The sequence below is a fragment of the Mytilus edulis genome, chromosome 6, assembly GCF_963676685.1.
Source record: "Mytilus edulis chromosome 6, xbMytEdul2.2, whole genome shotgun sequence".
Classification (NCBI taxonomy): domain Eukaryota; kingdom Metazoa; phylum Mollusca; class Bivalvia; order Mytilida; family Mytilidae; genus Mytilus; species Mytilus edulis.
In genome coordinates this window covers 38289290-38309935 of record NC_092349.1, presented here as the reverse complement: position 1 = coordinate 38309935, position 20646 = coordinate 38289290, and the positions used below count along the sequence as shown (strand labels likewise).

Below are 20646 nucleotides of genomic sequence, written 5' to 3'. Positions count from 1 at the left end.
TACACGTTGTGTATTATGGCAATGAGTCCACTTCATTTAATCAAAAATGATAGGCTGGTAGATTTGACAGTAATTTGACAATTCCTGAATTACAAATAACCAGTGGATCACACCTCTGTTCACTCATTTTATTTCAGATTGAAATCGTTCACTCAACGAAAAAAGAATATATATATTGCAACAGCTAATCTGTCATTTTTTTTTATGTCTAACTCCGTATTCCAAATTATTTATATCTCCTCGTACTACTTAGTCTTAGACTATAATTTATTATAATAAAAAGAAATCGACCGAGTTTTTAGTACGTGACCAAAATATTAATTTCAATCCTTCGAACGTCATTGGATAGTCCCCTTAGTTTAGTTTAAGACTTGCAATGTTTTTAAAATTTTCAAATGTCACTATTTGACATGTATACGCGACATAAAGAGGACTATTAAACATATTATTAGTTCTGTAATTCATGAACTACCCATCGGCATGCATGTCATGCTTATTTTGCAGACCGATCTAGATTTAATTTTACACAACATAGACCACTTACCCGTCTTCGCAAAAGACCAGGTTTTCTTTCAGTTAGAACAATTTATTACCACGCATAAAGAAAATAGGAAAGGTAAATTGAGTTGCTGTGGTATTCTGAGCAATTAACCTAAGTAACAGTAATAAGATAATATTTTAACATCATTTTTAAAATCAAGAAAAATAATATTCTCCTCTCATTAAATTTATGAATTGCGGTTATCGTCATAGACATACGTTGGTTTAATTGCTCTATTGGATATATCCACATTTAACATGTTTAAAAGGTCGTTCTATAAATAACTCATGAGGTGAGTGTACAATAATAACATCGACAATTTAACGTTAACATATATTTGTTTTATTTTAGTTTGTGTATATATATGTAGGACTCTAAAGTGCGATGGTACTCTAAAGTGCGATGGTCACGCTAAAGTACGAGGGTCTACGCTAAAGTGCGATGGTGTCAGACGCTAAAGTGCGATGGTTGTTTGTCTTTTAACTTCGATCAGAAATCACGCTAATTTAAAAGTGCGATGGTATGACAAGCTAAAGTCCGATGGTAGAACGGGAATGTGGTTCAGGCAATGGTTTTCGTTTTTTGCTGACGTCCTATAATATTTTCGTTTATTGTTTTAATTATGTGTCAAGTCGTAGTCTTTCCACGGGGGGGTCTCTTCCTATATAAAGGTATATACATATGTGCCGCTGGAATGGGTCCCTTTTTTGATCCGTCAAATATATCAATGGGGTGCAATTTTACCGAGGAAATATATCAATAGGTAGTAATTGACCGATTGTGATATATCAATGGGTGATAAATATATGAATGGGTTATGATTTCGCTGTGAAATATATGTATAGGTAGGGATTTCACAATTATTCAATATATGAATGGGGGGTGTTTTTAAAATCCCAGCTGCACACCTGTACCCAAAATCCCATGTTGAGACCCCCCCGTGAGTCTTTCTCTTTTGAATTGTTTTACACTGGTCATTCTATACATTGTAACCCTATATAGCTAGTTACGGCATGGACCAAAGCTTTACGTTGACGGCCGTATGATTATTAGCTGCATACATGACATGAACAGCATTTGGGATTGAATGGATAGTTTATTCTACATCTTCTTATGTTTACTTCTTAGTACGATAGTTGTCCAAAAGGTGTAATTGTTACACTGTAATATAGTTAGTACATCCGGAATTTAGTGGAAATCGTTTTTCAGCAATAAAATAATATGTTATAAGACAATGCCCCGTGTTAAAGGTCATACTTAAAGTTGCACATTTCAATGACATTAGGTCGAAGATAGATAGTTGTCGTATTGACAATCATATACACATCTGTTTGTTAGGTTGCTCTCTAGTTGACGTATATTTATTATTTAACAGAAATAACAAACCATATAGTATTTTTTTTGTATTGAATAATTCAATTAGAAAGTGACTGTTTTGATTAAAGTTATTTCTACAATTTCACAAATTAAGTTAACCTCTTCCAGCAACGACCAAAAATTCCAGATTGTGCATGATTATTTGTTTTTCTCTTCTTGTCTTGCTTTTCTCGTGTAATAAAAATCCTTAATCTGGACAAACATTCTCGTCATAATGCTGTCGAACGTTGCTAACGTCGATGTATGTATTTGCAGAAAAACGCACTTTAGCGTATCAAACCATCGTACTTTAGCGTAGGCCATCGCACTTTAGCGTGACCATCGCATTTTAGCGTCCCCATCGCACTTTAGAGTCCTACATATATATGTTACTTATATATGTTAAAGGTTAGACAAAACATGACCAAGTATTGTCTGACCAATTTAGAATATATTCACACTTTCGAGTGACCTTACTCAACTATCCTTTCCTATTGTAATATTCAAACCTAAATTAGAGTTCACTTTTTATAATGAACTACATATAAAACTTAGATGTTCATTTCAATGTATGAAATGAAATAGCACCGACATAGTTTGTGAAGGATAACATGCTTTTCTTCTGCTTCAGGTAAAATTTAATACTTATATATCTTTTTAGACTTAGAACATACTCACCCCTTCTCGTCCAATGAAAAGTCAGTTTTTGACCCTTTAATTTTCATAGTAGTACATGGTTTTCCATGCACTATGAAATGCTATACATGAATGACTTTCATTGTCAGTTAATTATGAAAGTGAACTCTTAACAACTGCACTAACGTACTGTACAATTCCCTGAGGCATTTTCCATAGGGAAAAATTCTACAGATAAAAGGTGAAAGAGCAATGATTAAAACAAAACATTTTAAATTTTGCAAATTTTCATACATTTTCTAATGGTACACATATATAGAATAAACAAAAAAACAATTGGGGTAAGGATATAGGTAAAATAATTTATACATCTGGCATTTGAGGGATTTTTTTTTCTTTCAAGAAAACAATGCCAGACTGCAGATATATAAAGCAAAGGATTTTTTTTCAGAGAAACACAATACATGTACATGTAAATTTATCAATAAAAAGTAAGCATTTAGTATTGAAATCTGAATTTAAATATTTATACAGAGAGTTTTATATTTATAAAAAAAAAACAAATTTCAAAAAGGGAATTTATATAATATTGTGTTGCTTTTCAAAATAAAAATATCTCAAGATAAATAAGTATTAAATTTTACCTGAAGCAGAAGAAAAACATTTTATCCACTTGGTCCTGACAAACTATGTGAGAGCTACATCATTCCATCCATTGAAATGATGATTACCTATGTTTTACATTTAGTTCATTATAAAAAGTGAACTCTTATTTAGGTTTGAATATATTTTAGTTCATTATAAAAAGTGAACTCTTATTTAGGTTTGAATATATTACAATGGGAAAGATAATTTTGTAAGGTCACTCGAAAGTGTGAATATGTTCTAAATTGGTCAGACAATACTTGGTCATGTTTTATGAAGATTTAAGCCGTCGGCTTCGCTTGGGCTTAAATCTTCATAAAACATGACCAAGTATAGTATAACCTATAAAAAGAAAATACCTATTTTAGTTTAGAATATAGCAAAGTGCTCTCGTCCAATGAAATTGTAGGATTTGGTGTTTCTTAATTGTGAAGAATGAATGAAATCGTGTTCTTAGTAAAGGACTAACCTTTTGTTTAGGCCTTTTTACAGCTCACACCAAATAGTTTATATGAATAAGTTACAAATGCCACAAAGCATGAACTCTGACTAAAAGTTAAATTTTGAAACAAACAATTAAATTGAATTAATATGAAGTTTTAACGTTATTTGAGAATATTAATAACTTAAAATTTATACTAAAACAAAACAATTTTTTTAAACAATGCAAAACAAAAAAAGTTTGAAAAGTATATTAATCTTTTTAGCTAAATATACTGTTATAAAATCTCAGATCATTGGAAAAAAGGAAATTGGCTATACTTTGAATATTATTCAAAAGCATTGGATTTTAATAGTTTCCTAAAAAAAAAACAATAGTAGTAACTGCAGTAGCGGATTCATTTTTTTTTTATATAAAAGGGGGAGGTGCACTGACTACAACATGAGAGTGGACCTCTCCATTTATGCATCAGTGAATCCCTAAATTATCAACCAAAAGTTTCCAATAAAAGAGGGACGGTGTATTGCTTCCTTAAATCTTATGCAAAGGATTGTTCTAACAAAGAATTTAAAATAAAATTTAGTTGCAATTCAAATTTTGAATTTAAGATTTTAAACAGCACACAAACCAAAAAATAATTCCTCGCTAAAATTTTATATGATTTACATTCATACTCACAATAAAGAAACTGTTCTTACAAATTGCGTACTGTTGCGTCATCTAATGTCTAAATCACAATCTTTTATTATTTCCAAAATTAATAAAAAGGCCTTCCATCACTGCAATTTATCCATAAATGAAATAGATAATATAGGAAGTCATACATTAATTGCAAACTTTGCACGGACATTAGAACATACTAACCCCTTCTCATTCAAACAAATCAATCGATTTATGACTTTTGAACACCGGTATATTACTGTTGCCTTTATTTACATGATTATGTTTTTCGAAATCAGTTTAAAGTTTTGACACAATGGTAAGTTTTAAAAAAAAGAATTTTGCTTACAAAATAGTCGTCGAAGGGCAAGAGTTATTTTTTGCTTTTATAAACGTAAGACATTTAGGTGGTTTTGTTAAATTCATTACGACTTGACTTAGGTTTTTTTTCTTAGAGAAAAAAAAGATAAGTGTACTAACGTATGTTCAGGATGTAAATTTGTTACATCTGATTACCTATTAAAAAAAATTAGAGAAATATAAAAAAAATCGAGTACAATATACTTTCAATTAAAATTTTATAAAGCATTATTAATAATTTTTAGAAGAAAACAATGGCAATAGTTTCAAAGTTTCCACAAGGGTATGGATATGTAGTTTTGACAGGAGTTGGAAGTGCACTCCTCCTACAGTGGATGGTGTCCAAAGTATTTAATACGAGAAGAAAAATTAAAGATATCGAAGTATGGATATTTATTATATAATAATTCATTCGTGTATAGACTATTTTAATGTGGAACATTACAAGACAAATCGGCAAAAACTTAGTTTGTGTTTAATTATGATTATATTAGATCGTGTAATTGACCTGCCCAACTCGGTCATTTCTTGATGTTGTTAATATATTGTTAACTCTACACATTTTCAACTTAATATGACAGTTACATAGATCCTATTGAATGTTCATTTGGATATCTCCTTGGCAATTTAGGTAAAATATTAATTAGATATAGGAAGATGTGAGTGCCAATGAGACAACTCTCCATCCAAATAACAATTTAAAAAAGTAAATCATTATAGGTCAAGGTACGGCCTTCAATACGGAGCCATGGCTCACAACGAACAGCAAGCTATAAAGGGCCCCAAAAATTACTAATGTAAAACCATTTAAACGTGAAAAGCCTGTTTGAGCTAAATGTTGTCTAGATATTTTATAAAGATTTCTTTACAAGGTTTTGATTTAAGTTTAAATTCGAATAGTTAAGCCTTAAAAAAGTTATTTTTACCTACCACATTCTACTTATTTTTAAACATATACTAGTATTTTAATAGGAAGAATACTTTTTGTGTACAGCAATATCATTAAACAAAAATTTAAAATACTGGTAAACAAATTAAATTTCATATCTTCTTTTTTTTAGTATCCAAGTCTGTATCATTCTGGCCAAGAAAAATTGAACTGTGTTGTGAGAGCCCATCAAAACATGCAAGTATACATTATTTTGTATTGGTTCTAAAATGAAAAAAAACTTTTATATATCAATGATCTAGTGTGTAGGACACTGGTTTTATAAGTGACTTATTCATTGATAATTGTTGTAAAAGAAGAACAATTAAAAGAAGTAAAACCAACCTTTCAGTCAATGCAATTTAGGAGAAAACATTAAACCGATTATGTTTTCTTTGCACGATAAAGTTTTCGGTAAACAGTAACTTTCCCCTCCAATTGCGCCGATTTCAAACTCGATTTTATGTTAAGTCGTACTGATTTGATCGAATACTAGAACGGCCTACGTTAAAAATGCGAATCAATATGTTGATTTAGTACACATTTTGATTTAGAGGGCAAACTGATGGCCTCCCCAAGTGCGAGATTTCTCGTTGAGTTGAAGACCCATTGATGGTCTTCGGCTGGTATTGACCAAAGTCGGGTTGTTTGTCTCTTTGACATTCCCCCTTTCCAGTCTAAATTTTAGTACAAAGCAGGGTTTTTATTAATATCACGTTGATATTTTCTCGTCCTTAATATGTTTTTTATATACCACTGAAAGTAAAAAGAGTCATTCAGCTTCTACGTCATTAGAATTATAAAAAAATAAATTTAAGAGCTATTCTAGTTTTGTAAACACTGTCCGATTAATAAGGATTCCGATATAATAGGCAATTAAAACAGTTACCAAGAAAAGAAGGTAATCCTGAATAATCGTTTGTCTGTTCCATGGAATTTCAAACAAAGATGAAGAACAGGATCTATATACCTTCATTGTATTGGATCTAATGAACATAAGTGTCCTTACCAACTTATTTTGCTTGGTTTTCCAAGTGCTTCACGAAACCTCTTTCTAAATCGTAAACATCAATTTTATCAGCAATGGAAGGGCTCTTCTAGAGAATTGTCTCATTGTCAATCATATCGTATCTTCTTTTTTATATTCTTTGTTTGTGAAACTATCTACTCTAGGGATCGTTGGAATCAGAGGTGGGTTCATGCAAAAAAAACCAAATATACGTAAAATCTAATTCTCTGTCTCTTTCAATAATGTGAGAATATTTGACTTTTCATTTCTTCACACAAGTTTTCCCATTCCAAGTAAAAGCCAAATTGAAAGAGTTTATCTTGTTTCCTTTCGTAAAATAATTACAAATGAGATTCGCTTATCTTATTTTTATGTGGGCATACATCATCTTTAAAACGCTTTCTTCAACAAAATATTATCTGAAACTGATATAATTAAGATGATTGATGTTTTGATTGGCAACGTATATTAGTGGTGCGTTTTTCAACAAACAATCGATATTCCTATGGGAACTAACTGTTTTCCGAGTCTTGCCGTCTGATTCCACTAGTCAAATAAGGCGGTTTTTTTTTTTTGTTTTTTTTTTATTTCAATTGGAAGAATGAAAAGTTATATAGATGACATCCTCACACTAAACGTTAGATGAAATACACAGACGCCTCTATGCTCAGAATCCGATCCGTAGGATTGTGAAGCGTCATGATCTCTAATCCGTGGTATATCGTATGACCAAATGTGTGAGTATTGTTACAATTGAACTTTGTAAATCACACATATATATCAATTAAAAAAATGCTCCTATTGGTAACAGGCTTTTGTATATAAAAAAAAATCTAAAATTTAAAAATTGTGTGATAATCTCAAATGTATAAAGATTCCTTAGTTCCTTTCAGTATTGTATTAGTTAAATACTATTTTTAACATATAATTGCTGTTCAATCAGGTTACTCTATTTTGTAACATGAAAAATTACCGTTGTTTTTATTTTAAGGTTGTAACTTCAGTAATAGTATTTTGGAAATTATGTATCGCTGACAATTTCTCCTATTTTCCTTTTTGTGTAACTTTTATCCGCTTATATATCATGTTTTAAACAAGGGTAAACGTTAACGTAAGTAAAACAAATCAACATTTCTGGATAATTTATTCCTATGATAAATTGAAAGCTGATTTTAAACATTCTTACATACATTATTCTTTGTCCATATAATATTGAAACTCGCTTAAATTTGCCATAATTCGCCACTTAAGGCCAATAGCTAGCGTCATAATGTGATGTTGTGGTTTGACTCATATCGCCAGAAAACATTCAAATCAAGATAACAATATAAATTTGGCCACTCATCATGACGCAAAACATTCAAATAATCGAACAGAGTATGTTAGCCTTCTACAAAATATTCTACGAAACAATTGTTTCACAAAGTTCAATTTTAACAATACTCACACATTTGGTCATACGATATACCACGGATTAGAGAGCAAGACGCTTCACAATCCTACCAAATATGGTAAATGGTCTCTCCATCGGATTCTGAGCATAGAGGCGTTTGTGTATTCCTAGGATCTAAAATCAATATATATATAATGTTTTATCTTGAATATAATATATTATTTTAAAGATTGGAGGGGTATCCTGTATTCCTGATGGTATTGTTTGTTGGAGGTTTACAGCACCCCGTAAGTTGATTAAAAACATTAAACAACATTATGTACTTTTTAATATAGATTGTTTATAAAATTCAACTCCGGCAAATGCTCCTATTTGTAACAGGCTTTTGTATATAAAAAAAATAAATCTAAAATTTAAAATCTAAAAAGTGTGTGATAATCTCAGATTCCTTAGTTCCTTTCAGTATTGTATTTACTTATTTCAAACTATAGTTGCTGTTCAATAAGGTCTATCTTTATATAAAGCAATTAGATGTTCTCACAGTAAATGAGAACATACCTGATTTTTTATCTTCTTAAATGTCTGACTTAAAATTTAAGTTTTTTTAATAGCCAAGGTGATCTTTCCCTTCCTGTCCACATAATATTTGTGTATATCCATTAAAGCTCTGAACATAAGGTTTCATGGATACTGTTGATGATGCCAATGTTAAGAAAGTGATAAATTTATAATCACATTTATGTTGTGTTTGAAATCTTATCTTTTTACAAGTCTGATACAGTAGGCGCATCCCTTTCCCACAATTGTATTGAATGCTAGATAATATATAGTTCCTACATTTTACCATCTTATTTCAGAAATTATGTGCTTCAGCTGGTTGTGTATGGATTGTGGGACAAGTGGCTTATGTATATGGTTACTGTAGTGATGGTATGGTGAATGTCAAAAATGGCTACTAAAAGACGATATATAAAGCTTAGCTCAGATCTTTTTGATGTTGCCGTATACGTTGTAAACAAAATTTAACAAGTGCCGATTTCGCATTCATTGATCAGTTATGAATTGATAACCATTCGTTATAGTCAGGTTTCTGAACATATCAGACTCGTCATACAAAGTTACTGTTTTCATAAATATGTTATACACGTATTGCAATAAAATAAAATAAATGGCATTAATTTAAGAGCAGAAAACTTTGGTCTTAGATAAACGTCATTACAGAAATCAAAATAAGAAAACAGTAATTGATAAAACGCATCAATGTTGTAACTAAAGATGCATTCAGGTTTTTTTTACAGTTTGGGAGAGTCATTGTTATTGTTTTTACTTATTTGTACTTCAAATACCATAATGGATAATCAGATATAAGAAACATGTTCTAAAAGTGTAACTATTTTTTAGATAACTTAGAATACTTATTCTAATGCAATTTAGATGTAACATTTTTTTTCATTGGCTAAAAGTTGCCGTCAAATCCACAGTTGACCTGGCGTAACTAAGGAGGGACCCGCCATTTTAAAATGATGTATCAACAAATGTTCGATTTAATACTACCATATAATCGAAAATAAAACAACACCTACCTCGAATTCTCCGTTTAAATTTAATTTTATCCGAATTTGAAGCGTACAGGTAACGTAATAACGTCCAGTTTCTAAGTTTTCATTTGTATGACGTCACGTTAAGCCATGACGTCTTTGTGCCAAAATCGTTCATGAATTTTTTTTATTTGACATATTTAGAAATTTTTTTCAAGTTTTATCGTATTTTTTCTTTTTATTATGCATTAGAATCGGAATAACAGTACTGTTATTGAAGAGTTGCCACCATCAATATCGCAAATCTCCGTTTTACTGTCTCCGCTACGCGTCGCCAGTAAAACTGCATTTGCGACCGTCAAATTGACGGTGGCAACTCTTCAACTACAGTACTGTTATTCCTTAATTAACCCAATATAGTTGATAAAAAAGTACACTTTTTATAAATGATTGAGTGTTATTGCCTTGTCATGTTTATGTCTAGAGGCAAATTTGATAAACTTAAATACTCAAATACTGGTTAAAATATGCATCTGTCATAGTGTTTCAATGTAAAATGAATTGCAGCAAAATATATAAAACAAATGTTCAAATATTTTACAAGAACCTGTTTGAATTTGACCCAAAACGAGTATTTGGCTTTACGTCATCAAGAGTATGGTTCAGGAAGAAGGAATAATTGTTTTCACAAAAAATGATATTGATTGTTAAGATATATATCTTTCCCATTTTGTTTTGGCAGATAAAAAAAAAAGAAGATATGGAAAGCGTATTGGATATCTGGGTTTGTTAACAATGTTTGGCTGTACCATTGCATTTGGTGTTCGGGAGTTGATGCACGAAAGATTATTTCATACTGCAGTTGGGGTGAAAAACGTCATGACAACTAAGACAAAAGGTTATGATAACATATGAAATGCAAAATCATCATAAGTTGTTCTATCTTTAAAAGGTTCAAGTTTTGAAAGCAATGTAACACACAAGTCAGAAGAATTTAGATTTACTAATTCAATTTGAATTTACCCATGATTGTCCATTTGTACATTCCCGATGATCATATGGATTTATTTTTCAAAATCCATAAAATTTCATCGAAGCAGTCTCTTATATATAAAGGTAACAGTAGTATTTCGCTGTTCGAAATTGATAAATCGGTTGAGAAAAAAACAAATCCGGGTTATAACTCAAAATTTATGAATAACATTTACTGACATAGCACAAATATCTAGTAACAAGGTATTTGAAATCCATAAAAGTAACATTCCAGTTAATTTTGCCGTTTTTTTTTTTTAGAGATTTTCAATATCATCGGCTGTTGCAAAACAAATCAAAAATAAACCATAAAACTGGAAGAAGTTGGAGTATTATTGTTCGTTGTTGAAGGCCGCACATGTGACATTTTGTTGTGTAAATTCCCGCCGTTTGGTCTTTGACAGATAGTTGTCTTATTTGTAATATTTTCTAATTATCATATTAATTTAGAAAATTATGATTTTTTATTTATTGCCTTTAAATCTGGGACCCATGCGACACAAACTTTCTTTTAGTACACTCACATGGTTAAAGTATTTTTTTTATGCTTTCAGGATTATTGTCATCCGTACTGAAGAAACAAAATCGTTAACCAGAACAATCAAATTGTTTACATACTAGTGTACACAGAATGTGATAATCTTTCAAATCTTATGCTGAGCTCTTGTGCCAATGTGTTTTACAAAGGCTTCATAGATAAAAGCTTGGTTGACTTGAATATGTTCAAATGTTGCAGAATACTTTAAGGAACTGTTTATTATTGGCCGGTTTCTACATGTTAAATTTTCAACTGCCGAATTTTCATATTGTGCCTTATCTTAAATTGAGAATATTTCCTTTTAGAAAATAATTCATTTAAAAAGAATAATTCTTTCGGAAAATAAAACTTGTTCTAGAAAAAAAGATACATACTTTCCAAATAAATGATGGTACAATAACTTAAATCAATTTTAATTCAGGATTTCCTGAGGTAATGGAGAACTATTACTTGAAAATTAACAGCATTTTTTTTTGGCTAAAGGTGTAACACCACTTATTCGGGCCCGGCCAGAAAGCACATACCAGAAAGTAGTACATATTTAACGCAAAATAGTTCCTACACATGAGTGTAACTTTCAAAATATGTAAGGTATTTAGGTATTTTTGGCATCAAATGAAAGCTGAAGGACTGGTGATCATTGTAGAACACTTTTGGACTTTAAATTTGAAATATTTAAAAAAACTGCAGCAAATTTTAAAAAGAGGGTATATTTGGTCTGTTTGTCAGATCTGAAGTACCTGTTTTGGTACATCCGAAGTTCCAGGAACCAGTTCTTTCTTATATGCCATGTAAGGTATGTTGATTTTTTCAGTAGCAGACACCATAAAGTGTTACTTTGACATGCAATGATTGCCACTTTATTTGAACTTAAAATGAAAGAGGTGTGCCTGGTTGAAATGGAGGAATTTAACATAGAAAGTAATGGGACCATGAATTAGTAGTGTACTTCCTAAACGTACGTTGACTACGTTAATTTCTTATGTATTTATTATTTCTATGTGAAGATTATGAAAGCTATTCGTACAATATGACATATTGGGAGTTTGATGATTATGAAGTTCATCGATCCTCTATAGATACAAAACACCAAAGGAATGATGAGTTAGCAAGTACATGTTTTTGCTTACCTCATGTGTTGTATCTCCAAACCATCAAATAATGACAATAACACTTTACCGGTGTTTAAAAGTCCTTAACCGATTGAGAAAAGATAAATCAGGGTTAAAACTAAAATGAAGTGAACACATCAACTATAAGAGGAAAACGGAAAACAGGAAAACAACACTAACACAAAAGTGCAGCAAAAACAAACGCCAAAGTTCATAGAAACGAAACTACTGTTATATTCCTGACTTGTTACAGGACATTTTCAGAAAAGAAATGGTGGGTTGAACCTGGTTTGATGGCTAGTCAAACCACCCAGTTTATGGTAACGTTAAAATACCTGAATTGACACTCCGTGACAGAAGTACAACACTACCACATACCAGAACAATTAGTATAACAGTCGACAGTTATACTTTGTTAAGTTCTATGAGAGTAAAAAAAATATACAATTAAACCCTCTGTCTTGATAGAATGCATACATGATCGTATTTTTTGACTGATTTCACAATATTTTCAAAAACAACTACAACTTTGACCATTTTTTCCCGTTATTATACTGTCAGTAAGTTTATAATATATAAATGTCAAATAGGCATTAATAGCCTTGAACTGAGGTCATGTGTTGTGCTTAGTGGCCAAGTGGACCGGCCTCCGGGTGCGTGATTTTCTCGCTATGTTGAAGACCCATTGCATGGTAGCCTTCTGCTGTTTTTTGCTCCTTGGTAGTGTTGTTGTCCCTGTGAAATGTTCCCTATTTTAATTTTCAAGTTTATTAAGTTAGGTTAATTACAATTACTAGTACAAGATATATTTATTTTGTTTTTAATATTATTGTGTAGAGTAATGTGCACTGTATGTCAATTAAAGTGACATACTTTTTAAGGGTAGTATTATTGCATGGAATGTTGTTTTTCAAGTAGAAAATATAATATTAAAATGAAATATCTCAGACATAATCTAAGTTAACCTTCACATGCTGAAATGTTGGATATATATAGAATATGCACAACTACACTGGATAACACTGAAAAACGCCTTGTAATTTAAATGTGTCCGAACCGTTTTCCTGGATATTACCATATTAGGACAACCAAAACCAAATATTTGATAGCCAAGGGTACATAAGAACTATAGAGCTAAGTGACAAAAGGAGGTCTTAAATGATAGTCAAGCCCATCTAAGATCAACTTTGCCTGAGGGCGTTGGAGCGTACACCAATGAGTCGATCATTGTTAACCTTAGCCAATGCCAATACTCTAGTATGCAATTAATAAACGTATCTAAGGTTTTTCTACCTCAGACATAGATTACATTAACTGTATTTGGCAAAACTGTTAGGAATTTTGGTCCTCTTTGCTCTTCAACTTCGTACTTTATTTGGCCTTTTTAACTTTTTTGGATTCGAGCGTCACTGATGAGTCTTTTGTAGACGAAACGCGCATCTGGCGTATATACTAAATTTATTCCTGGTATCTATGATGAGTTTACCTTACTTTTTGTCTACGTTTTTTGCAGGCGAGTTCAAAATGCACACACGTTATTCTATGTGAACTTTGTAATAGTAAAAAAAAACATTAAAGAAGTTTTCTCTTATATGAAAAAAAACTAAAGATAATATATACATTTCATTAGACAATTTAGCTGATCTGTAACAATAACATCTTCATGCCTTATATATCATGTACTGTAGTACGCCGCTAGATTAAAACTGACGTGGAAAGGTAACACATGGCCAGCGAAAGCTCTTTTTTTGAGAGCCCAGGTGGTCGTGTGGTCTAGCGGGACGGCTGCAGTGCAGGCGATTTGGTGTCACGATATCACAGTAGCATGGGTTCGAATCCCGGCGAGGGAAGAACCAAAAATTTGCGAAAGCAAATTTACAGATCTAACATTGTTGGGTTGATGTTTAGACGAGTTGTATATACATTTCATTAGATATATAGATATAAAGTGTTAAGCACCCACAGACATAGTGCTGTAATTATACTTTAAATTGAAAAACTGCTCGTCCTTCGTCAATAGCCACTAACAGTTTTCGTTGGTGGCATTCAAAATGCAAAAACGATGGTCTTTCAATGCCTTCATCTTTTGTTATCAATATTTTGAATAATCTGCCATCCATCGTGAGTTTGTGAATGTTGTTCGACTTGTACCCTGCCACATAAATGTAACCTTTCGTGTCTACGGCAATGCCTCGTGGCCAGCTGAGTTTATCATGTTTGTAAACAAATACTTCTTGTCCATTGTGGTTTAAGCAATGAAGGCTATAATAGTCAGTATAATAAATTCTATTATCGTCAACAAATATGTTAAAAATCCCTTCCCCTTCTAGTTTTAAGGGCCTATCTTTTTTGGTCTCCATATCAATTCGGTGTAGAATTTTACCACACGTCGCAAAACATGTATTACCCAAGCACCAAACACCATAGCACGATTTAGGGACATCGATTTCACTTATTAAGTTCAGATCATTTAAATCAATAACGTGTAACTTCTGCAAGTCGTTAAAAGACACTACCGCACAATCTTCCCCGTACAATGCCACGTCCCAAGGATGACCTAGAAGTTTGAGGGATCTTTTCACTTCACCATTCTCACAGTGTATTGTTAAAAGTTGTTCATTAAAGTTTACTAATACTAAGTCTTCAGTTGGTAAGATTCGTCCACCAGTCACTCCAGGGACAAATTCACTATCTATTAGAAATTTGTACCGGGACATGCCATTCATAAATTTATACGTTGCTTTTCCAACCCTGCCTTGCTGCTTTAGTTTGCATGGACACACCCAGTCATCCTCTATATCAAGAAAATTACTTTTAGGTGAAAACATGGTTGCTGCTCCTGAAAACGAAAAATCTAAATGAAGTAAAAAACGATTTATTCGTCATCATTAATGGTGTGAAAGCTTGTCATTAAAAACACTTATGGGAATTTTTTATTCACCCTTCTATGGACATTTATTATTACTTCATATTTGATGAGACTGCCATATTTTTTTTAAAGTAAATTATCCCATATCTATATATATAACGATAGGTTGATGTCTTACCTCCCTGTGACATTTACGCGCGGGTAAAGATACTTTCTTCTACTTGAGTCCTTTTGGGTTTGTATCTCAAAATTTGAATATCTTTGACTTTCAAACTTTTGGCTATGATATTAGTAATGGAGTTAAAGCATTTGTAATGCAGCGGTATGATGAATTTGATAGAAATTAAGAATTATAATTCTTTAGGATACCCTTATATAGATATAACTGTTGAGAATTGAACCGAACGCCGTTTAGTCACTAAATCGTGAAATATGGGTCATGGATGATGCATGTGGCCCTCGCTGTCTGACGGCACAGTCTCTCAATGAAGCATGTGAACGCCTTTTCAATGTTGTATTTCACGTTTGTTGATCTTTGTTTATTCCGTTTGTGTAGTAGTTGTGGACACACAAGAACATTAACTTTGCTACATTGGATGAGCATATCTGAACCGACCCTATTAAGGAACATTCAAAGCCAAAATGAGTTACTGTCAAATCAACTATTGCACCCCGATTCGTAATGAGAATATAGCATGTATTGGGAAGATTGTCATAGAAATTGTTTTTACCAGAGCTTTCATTTTTAGAAAAAAAAGACTCCTTTTAAAACATTCGCATAAGCACTTAACTCTTCTTAATATCGAAGGTCTGCAAACACATATTAGATCGAGAATGATATATAATTTGGAACGGGTTGAGGGAATCTCAATTACTAAAAGGTATGTGACGCAAGTATAGAAAATGGGCGAACTGGTGACAAAATATTACCTCCCATGTAAACAGTGCGCTCTTCTGACTAGAGGTAATCGGTAAAGAAAAACGGACGATGCTGTAATTGTTTAGCTTGTTAAAAATGAGCTAGCACAAACGAACTAAGATGTGTCAACATAATGTGAATATGATTACGAATCAGGTAAAATATTTATTGTTAAGTTTATCACCTCATTGTATCATCATATGATAGGTAAATGCGTGCATTTTTGATTTTCAGTGTCGTTAGGGTTCAAACTTGTAATCATGCCATCCTTTCATTATTTTTTTTAAATACTATCCAATGCATGGTCGGAACACCTTGATTTTCTCCCAATTTGTAAAGTTGATTATGTTGCATGATATATATTTTTATCGGTGGAAAAAATTGATATGCAGCAAAGATTGGCAGTTTTTAATTTGTGTTGCTATGTGAAATAAAGGGAAGTAAATTAAAGTAAAAGAAGGCGCGCTTTTTCAAATAGTAAACAATTTAATTCAGATGCATAGTATTTTGTCAAATGATAAAGAATATCATAGAAACTTGCTAGAAATTCATCTAATTTATAAAAGATATACAACATGACATACTGAAATCTGAAAAGGGGTAAAACCACCATACCTTGAACAAATTCAGTTAAAAAAGGGGGGGGAATGCTACCAAATTTAGATTTTATTTATTTGTTGTCGACAGCCAAAAGATGATTTGACATGCAACTAACTACTTTTTCAATTTCCTTGTAAAGTAAAATTGGCTTTTTTGGGGGTCTCTGTTCATTGTGGTCTAATGTTTTCAGGTTCTCTTTGGATTGCCAAATAATATTATAATCATCTAATTGAATGTTCAAATTATTTTGCAGCGATGGTCTATATGGAAGGAAGACTGTCATAAAACCCAACAGTTCCGGATGGCCCTTTTAACTAATTGCTTAACATCAATAGCGATGTAAGATTCAAGTGTTTGATTTAGTACAAGTTTAGCCAGGTTTTCCTTGTAATTGTGGCAGAAAAACCACTAGACAGTGTCTGGTATTGAAAGGATATCAAACGGATGTTTTATGGAATGATTCTCGTACATATGGCAATCATATGCATAGGAATGTGGAGCTAGTCTATTTCATGCAGCAATTTTTAATTTCCAATATTAACTCCGAAAAGACAAGAGCATAGAAATGTATACCAATGAGAAACATTCTTTGTGAATAAAATCATTCCAAAACTTAATTGTGTCATTAGTGTTGCATTATTTATCAGTAAAGATAATCAGATTCCAGTAATATTGCCCAACTGAAGGTTTTTGTTGGTAATGTTTTGTAAATCTTAGTTGTTTTGACAAGCTGGGCTGTGCAGGTTGCCCGGCTGCCCCTTTCAGTGTGAGACAATATTTTGTTTATTGTAAACAAAATCACTGATTCAAGACTGGAGCGGGCCCCCTTTAGGCAGTTAGTGCGAACCCCTTAGGTTTCAACCATTACATGCAATACGGGGGGAGGGGGAAGATTTTTTTTTACCGAGTCAAACATTTTTCCTAATAATAATACATTGAGATTTAACATATACTTTGCTATATGTAGTGTTTATATTAAAGTATTGCCAACAAAATTCATTAAATTTGGGATCATAATATTGTTTAAGAAAAACCCTTACCCCCTCCCCTGTACATCATAAAAGTGCATAATCTTCTGTAACACACGTGCATGGTTAATTCGGATCACATATTTTCTATTCCGATATTATAAGAATTCGAAGGTTCATATCATTTACAATATCATTCAAAAATTTTCTGGGATTTTTTTTTTACTATCAACGTTGAACCTTGAGGTTACACACATTGTAGTAAAAAAAAATCCAATAAAAACGTTGAATGTAAATGATATGCACCTTTAAAATCTTATATTGTAGGACTCATGTTGTTCAAACATAATGTGTTGATCAATTATGTGATGATGACTTTGATAAACTTCACATTAGGTAATCTTTCACGTATATTGATTACATTATATCGAGTTGTCCCAACGATATACTTGTCGGTGTGCTCGATCATACGAATTTACCGACATTCATATAGACAAAATGACAGAACTTTGAAAAATTCTTGTGACGAAACTACATTTCGGAACATGTTAAAAATTGGATACTCAGAAAGCTACATTATTAAGGTTTGATATATATATATTTTTTTTTTTAAAAAGAAAAATATGCAGTCAAATCTGGCAGTTTTTTACACACCCCTATGTTGAACAATAGGTTTTTCAATTAACAGCATGTTTGGCAATAAAAAAAAGTCATATATTAACAAATTTAGCTTTAACATATACTTTATTTATAGTGGTTGTATAAAAGTTAGATAATGGTTTTGTGTTTTAAGAGATATTCATCCCTATGCATATCGGTTTTTATGCGTAAATTTTCTCTCCTGTTTTTGGACCTTTTCTATCTCTTTCATGAGAAGAGTGACTTTTCTATTTGGAAATCCCACTGTAGAGAAGCGTCTTTATTAAGGCAAATTGAATATATAATAGTAAGATTTTTTCAGTTAATTAATTCGCCTACCTTCTGTTTATAACTCAACACTTCCCATCACATTTCATGACAAACGTATGTACTTTTCATCTAGAATAATATCAAATAATAAAGACGTTGAAATAACGGATGCGTAAATGGTTAAAATATGACATGAAAGATGGTATCCCAAATCATATTGTTTTAAAAGATTTTATCAAGAACTCAGTAACTTTAACAAGTCATTAAGATTTTGTATTTATTCAGCCTTGCGCTTACCCATTTTTAAAGTGTTAACAATTTTATCAAATTTAATTATCAAATAGTTCCCGATTTAAAGAACGGGTGCTATTTTTGATAAAACAATGATACAATGTCCAATAGTACAATTAGTATGTAAACAACATTCCTTGTAAATAGGTTTGTATCATGTTTTTGGAAAATATTCTGTTGATTAATGTTGAACCTTCTGGGAAGCGCTTTCTCACTGCTATTTTTATATTAAAGTTTTCAAGGTTTTTTAGCTCACCTGGCCCGAAGGGCCAAGTGAGCTATTCCCATCACTTTGCGTCCGGCGTCCGTCGTCGTCGTCCGTCGTCGTCCGTCGTCCGTCGTCCGTCGTCGTTAACTTTTACAAAAATCTTCTCCTCTGAAACTACTGGGCCAAATTGAACCAAACTTGGACACAATCATCATTGGGGTATCTAGTTTAAAAAATGTGTGGCGTGACCCGGTCAACCAACCAAGATGGCCGCCACGGCTAAAAATAGAACATAGGGGTAAAATGCAGTTTTTGGCTTATAACTCAAAAATCAAAGCATTTAGAGGAAATCTGACAGGGGTAAATATGTTTATCAGGTCAAGATCTATCTGCCCTGAAATTTTCAGATGAATCGGTCAACCCGTTGTTGGGTTGCTGCCTCTGAATTGGTCATTTTGAGGAAATTTTGCTGTTTTTGGTTATTATCTTGAATATTATTATAGATAGAGATAAACTGTAAACAGCAATAATGTTCGGCAAAGTTAGATTTACAAATAAGTCAACATGACCGAAATGGTCAGTTGACCCCTTTAGGAGTTATTGCCCTTTATAGTCAATTTTTAACCATTTTTCATAAATCTAAGTAATCTTTTACAAAAATCTTCTCCTCTGAAACTACTGGGCCAAATTAATCCAAACTTGGCCACAATCATCTTTAGGGTATCTAGTTTAAAAAATGTGTGGCGTGACCCGGTCAACCAACCAAGATGGCCGCCAAGGCTAAAAATAGAACATAGGGGTAAAATGCAGTTTTTGGCTTATAACTCAAAAACCAAAGCATTTAGAGGAAATCTGATGGGGGTAAAAATGTTTATCAGGTCAAGATCTATCTGCCCTGAAATTTTCAGATGAATCGGTCAACCTGTTGTTGGGTTGCTGCCCCTGAATTGGTAATTTTGAGGAAATTTTGCTGTTTTTGGTTATTATCTTGAATATTATTATAGATAGAGATAAACTGTAAACAGCAATAATGTTCATCAAAGTAAGATTTACAAATAAGTCAACATGACCGAAATGGTCAATTGACCCCTTTAGGAGTTATTGCCCTTTATAGTCAATTTTTAACCATTTTTCGTAAATCTTAGTTATCTTTTACAAAAATCTTCTCCTCTGAAACTACTGGGCCAAATTATTTCAAACTTGGCCACAATCATCTTTGAGGTACCTTGTTTGAAAAATGTGTCCGATGACCTGGCCATCCAACCAAGATGGCTACCACGGCTAAAAATAGAACAGGGGTAAAATGTAGTTTTTTGCTTACAACTCTGAAACCAAATCATTTAGAGGAAATCTGACAAGGAGTTAAATTGTTAATCAAGTCAATATATATCTGCCCTGAAATATTCAAATGAATTGGACAACCGGTTGTTGGGTTGCTGCCCTCCAATTGGTAATTTTTAAAGAAATTTTGCTGTTTTTGGTTATTATCTTGAATACTATTATAGATAGCGATAAACTGTAAACAGCGATAATGTTCATCAAAGTAAGATCTACAAATAAGTCCACATGACCTAAATGGTCAATTGACCCCTTAAGGAGTTATTGCCCTTTATAGTCAATTTTTAACAATTTTCATTAATTTGGTAAATTTATGTAAATTTTTACCAAATATTTTTCTCTGTTACTAATGGG

General features: G+C 32.2%; 1 protein-coding gene and 2 long non-coding RNA genes across 3 annotated transcripts; 2 read left to right on the top strand and 1 right to left on the bottom strand.

Annotated features, from left to right (window-relative positions):
* Positions 1–540: 540 nt before the first annotated feature.
* On the top strand, positions 541–5805 carry LOC139526085 (uncharacterized). The gene is made up of 3 exons (XR_011665121.1): positions 541–616; positions 4886–5023; positions 5702–5805. It is a non-coding gene; the product is annotated as an uncharacterized lncRNA (long non-coding RNA).
* A 2332-nt stretch (positions 5806–8137) lies between these two features.
* LOC139526084 (glutathione S-transferase 3, mitochondrial-like) lies at positions 8138–11478 on the top strand. The gene is made up of 4 exons (XM_071321239.1): positions 8138–8257; positions 8828–8900; positions 10251–10406; positions 11095–11478. Exons 1-4 carry the CDS (start codon positions 8225–8227, stop codon positions 11130–11132), a joined length of 300 nt encoding a protein of 99 aa, XP_071177340.1. The 5' UTR covers positions 8138–8224; the 3' UTR covers positions 11133–11478.
* A 2284-nt stretch (positions 11479–13762) lies between these two features.
* On the bottom strand, positions 13763–18674 carry LOC139526083 (uncharacterized). Its single transcript, XR_011665120.1, has 2 exons — positions 18525–18674; positions 13763–15029 (listed from the first exon to the last, which is right to left on the bottom strand). It is a non-coding gene; the product is annotated as an uncharacterized lncRNA (long non-coding RNA).
* Positions 18675–20646: the final 1972 nt, after the last annotated feature.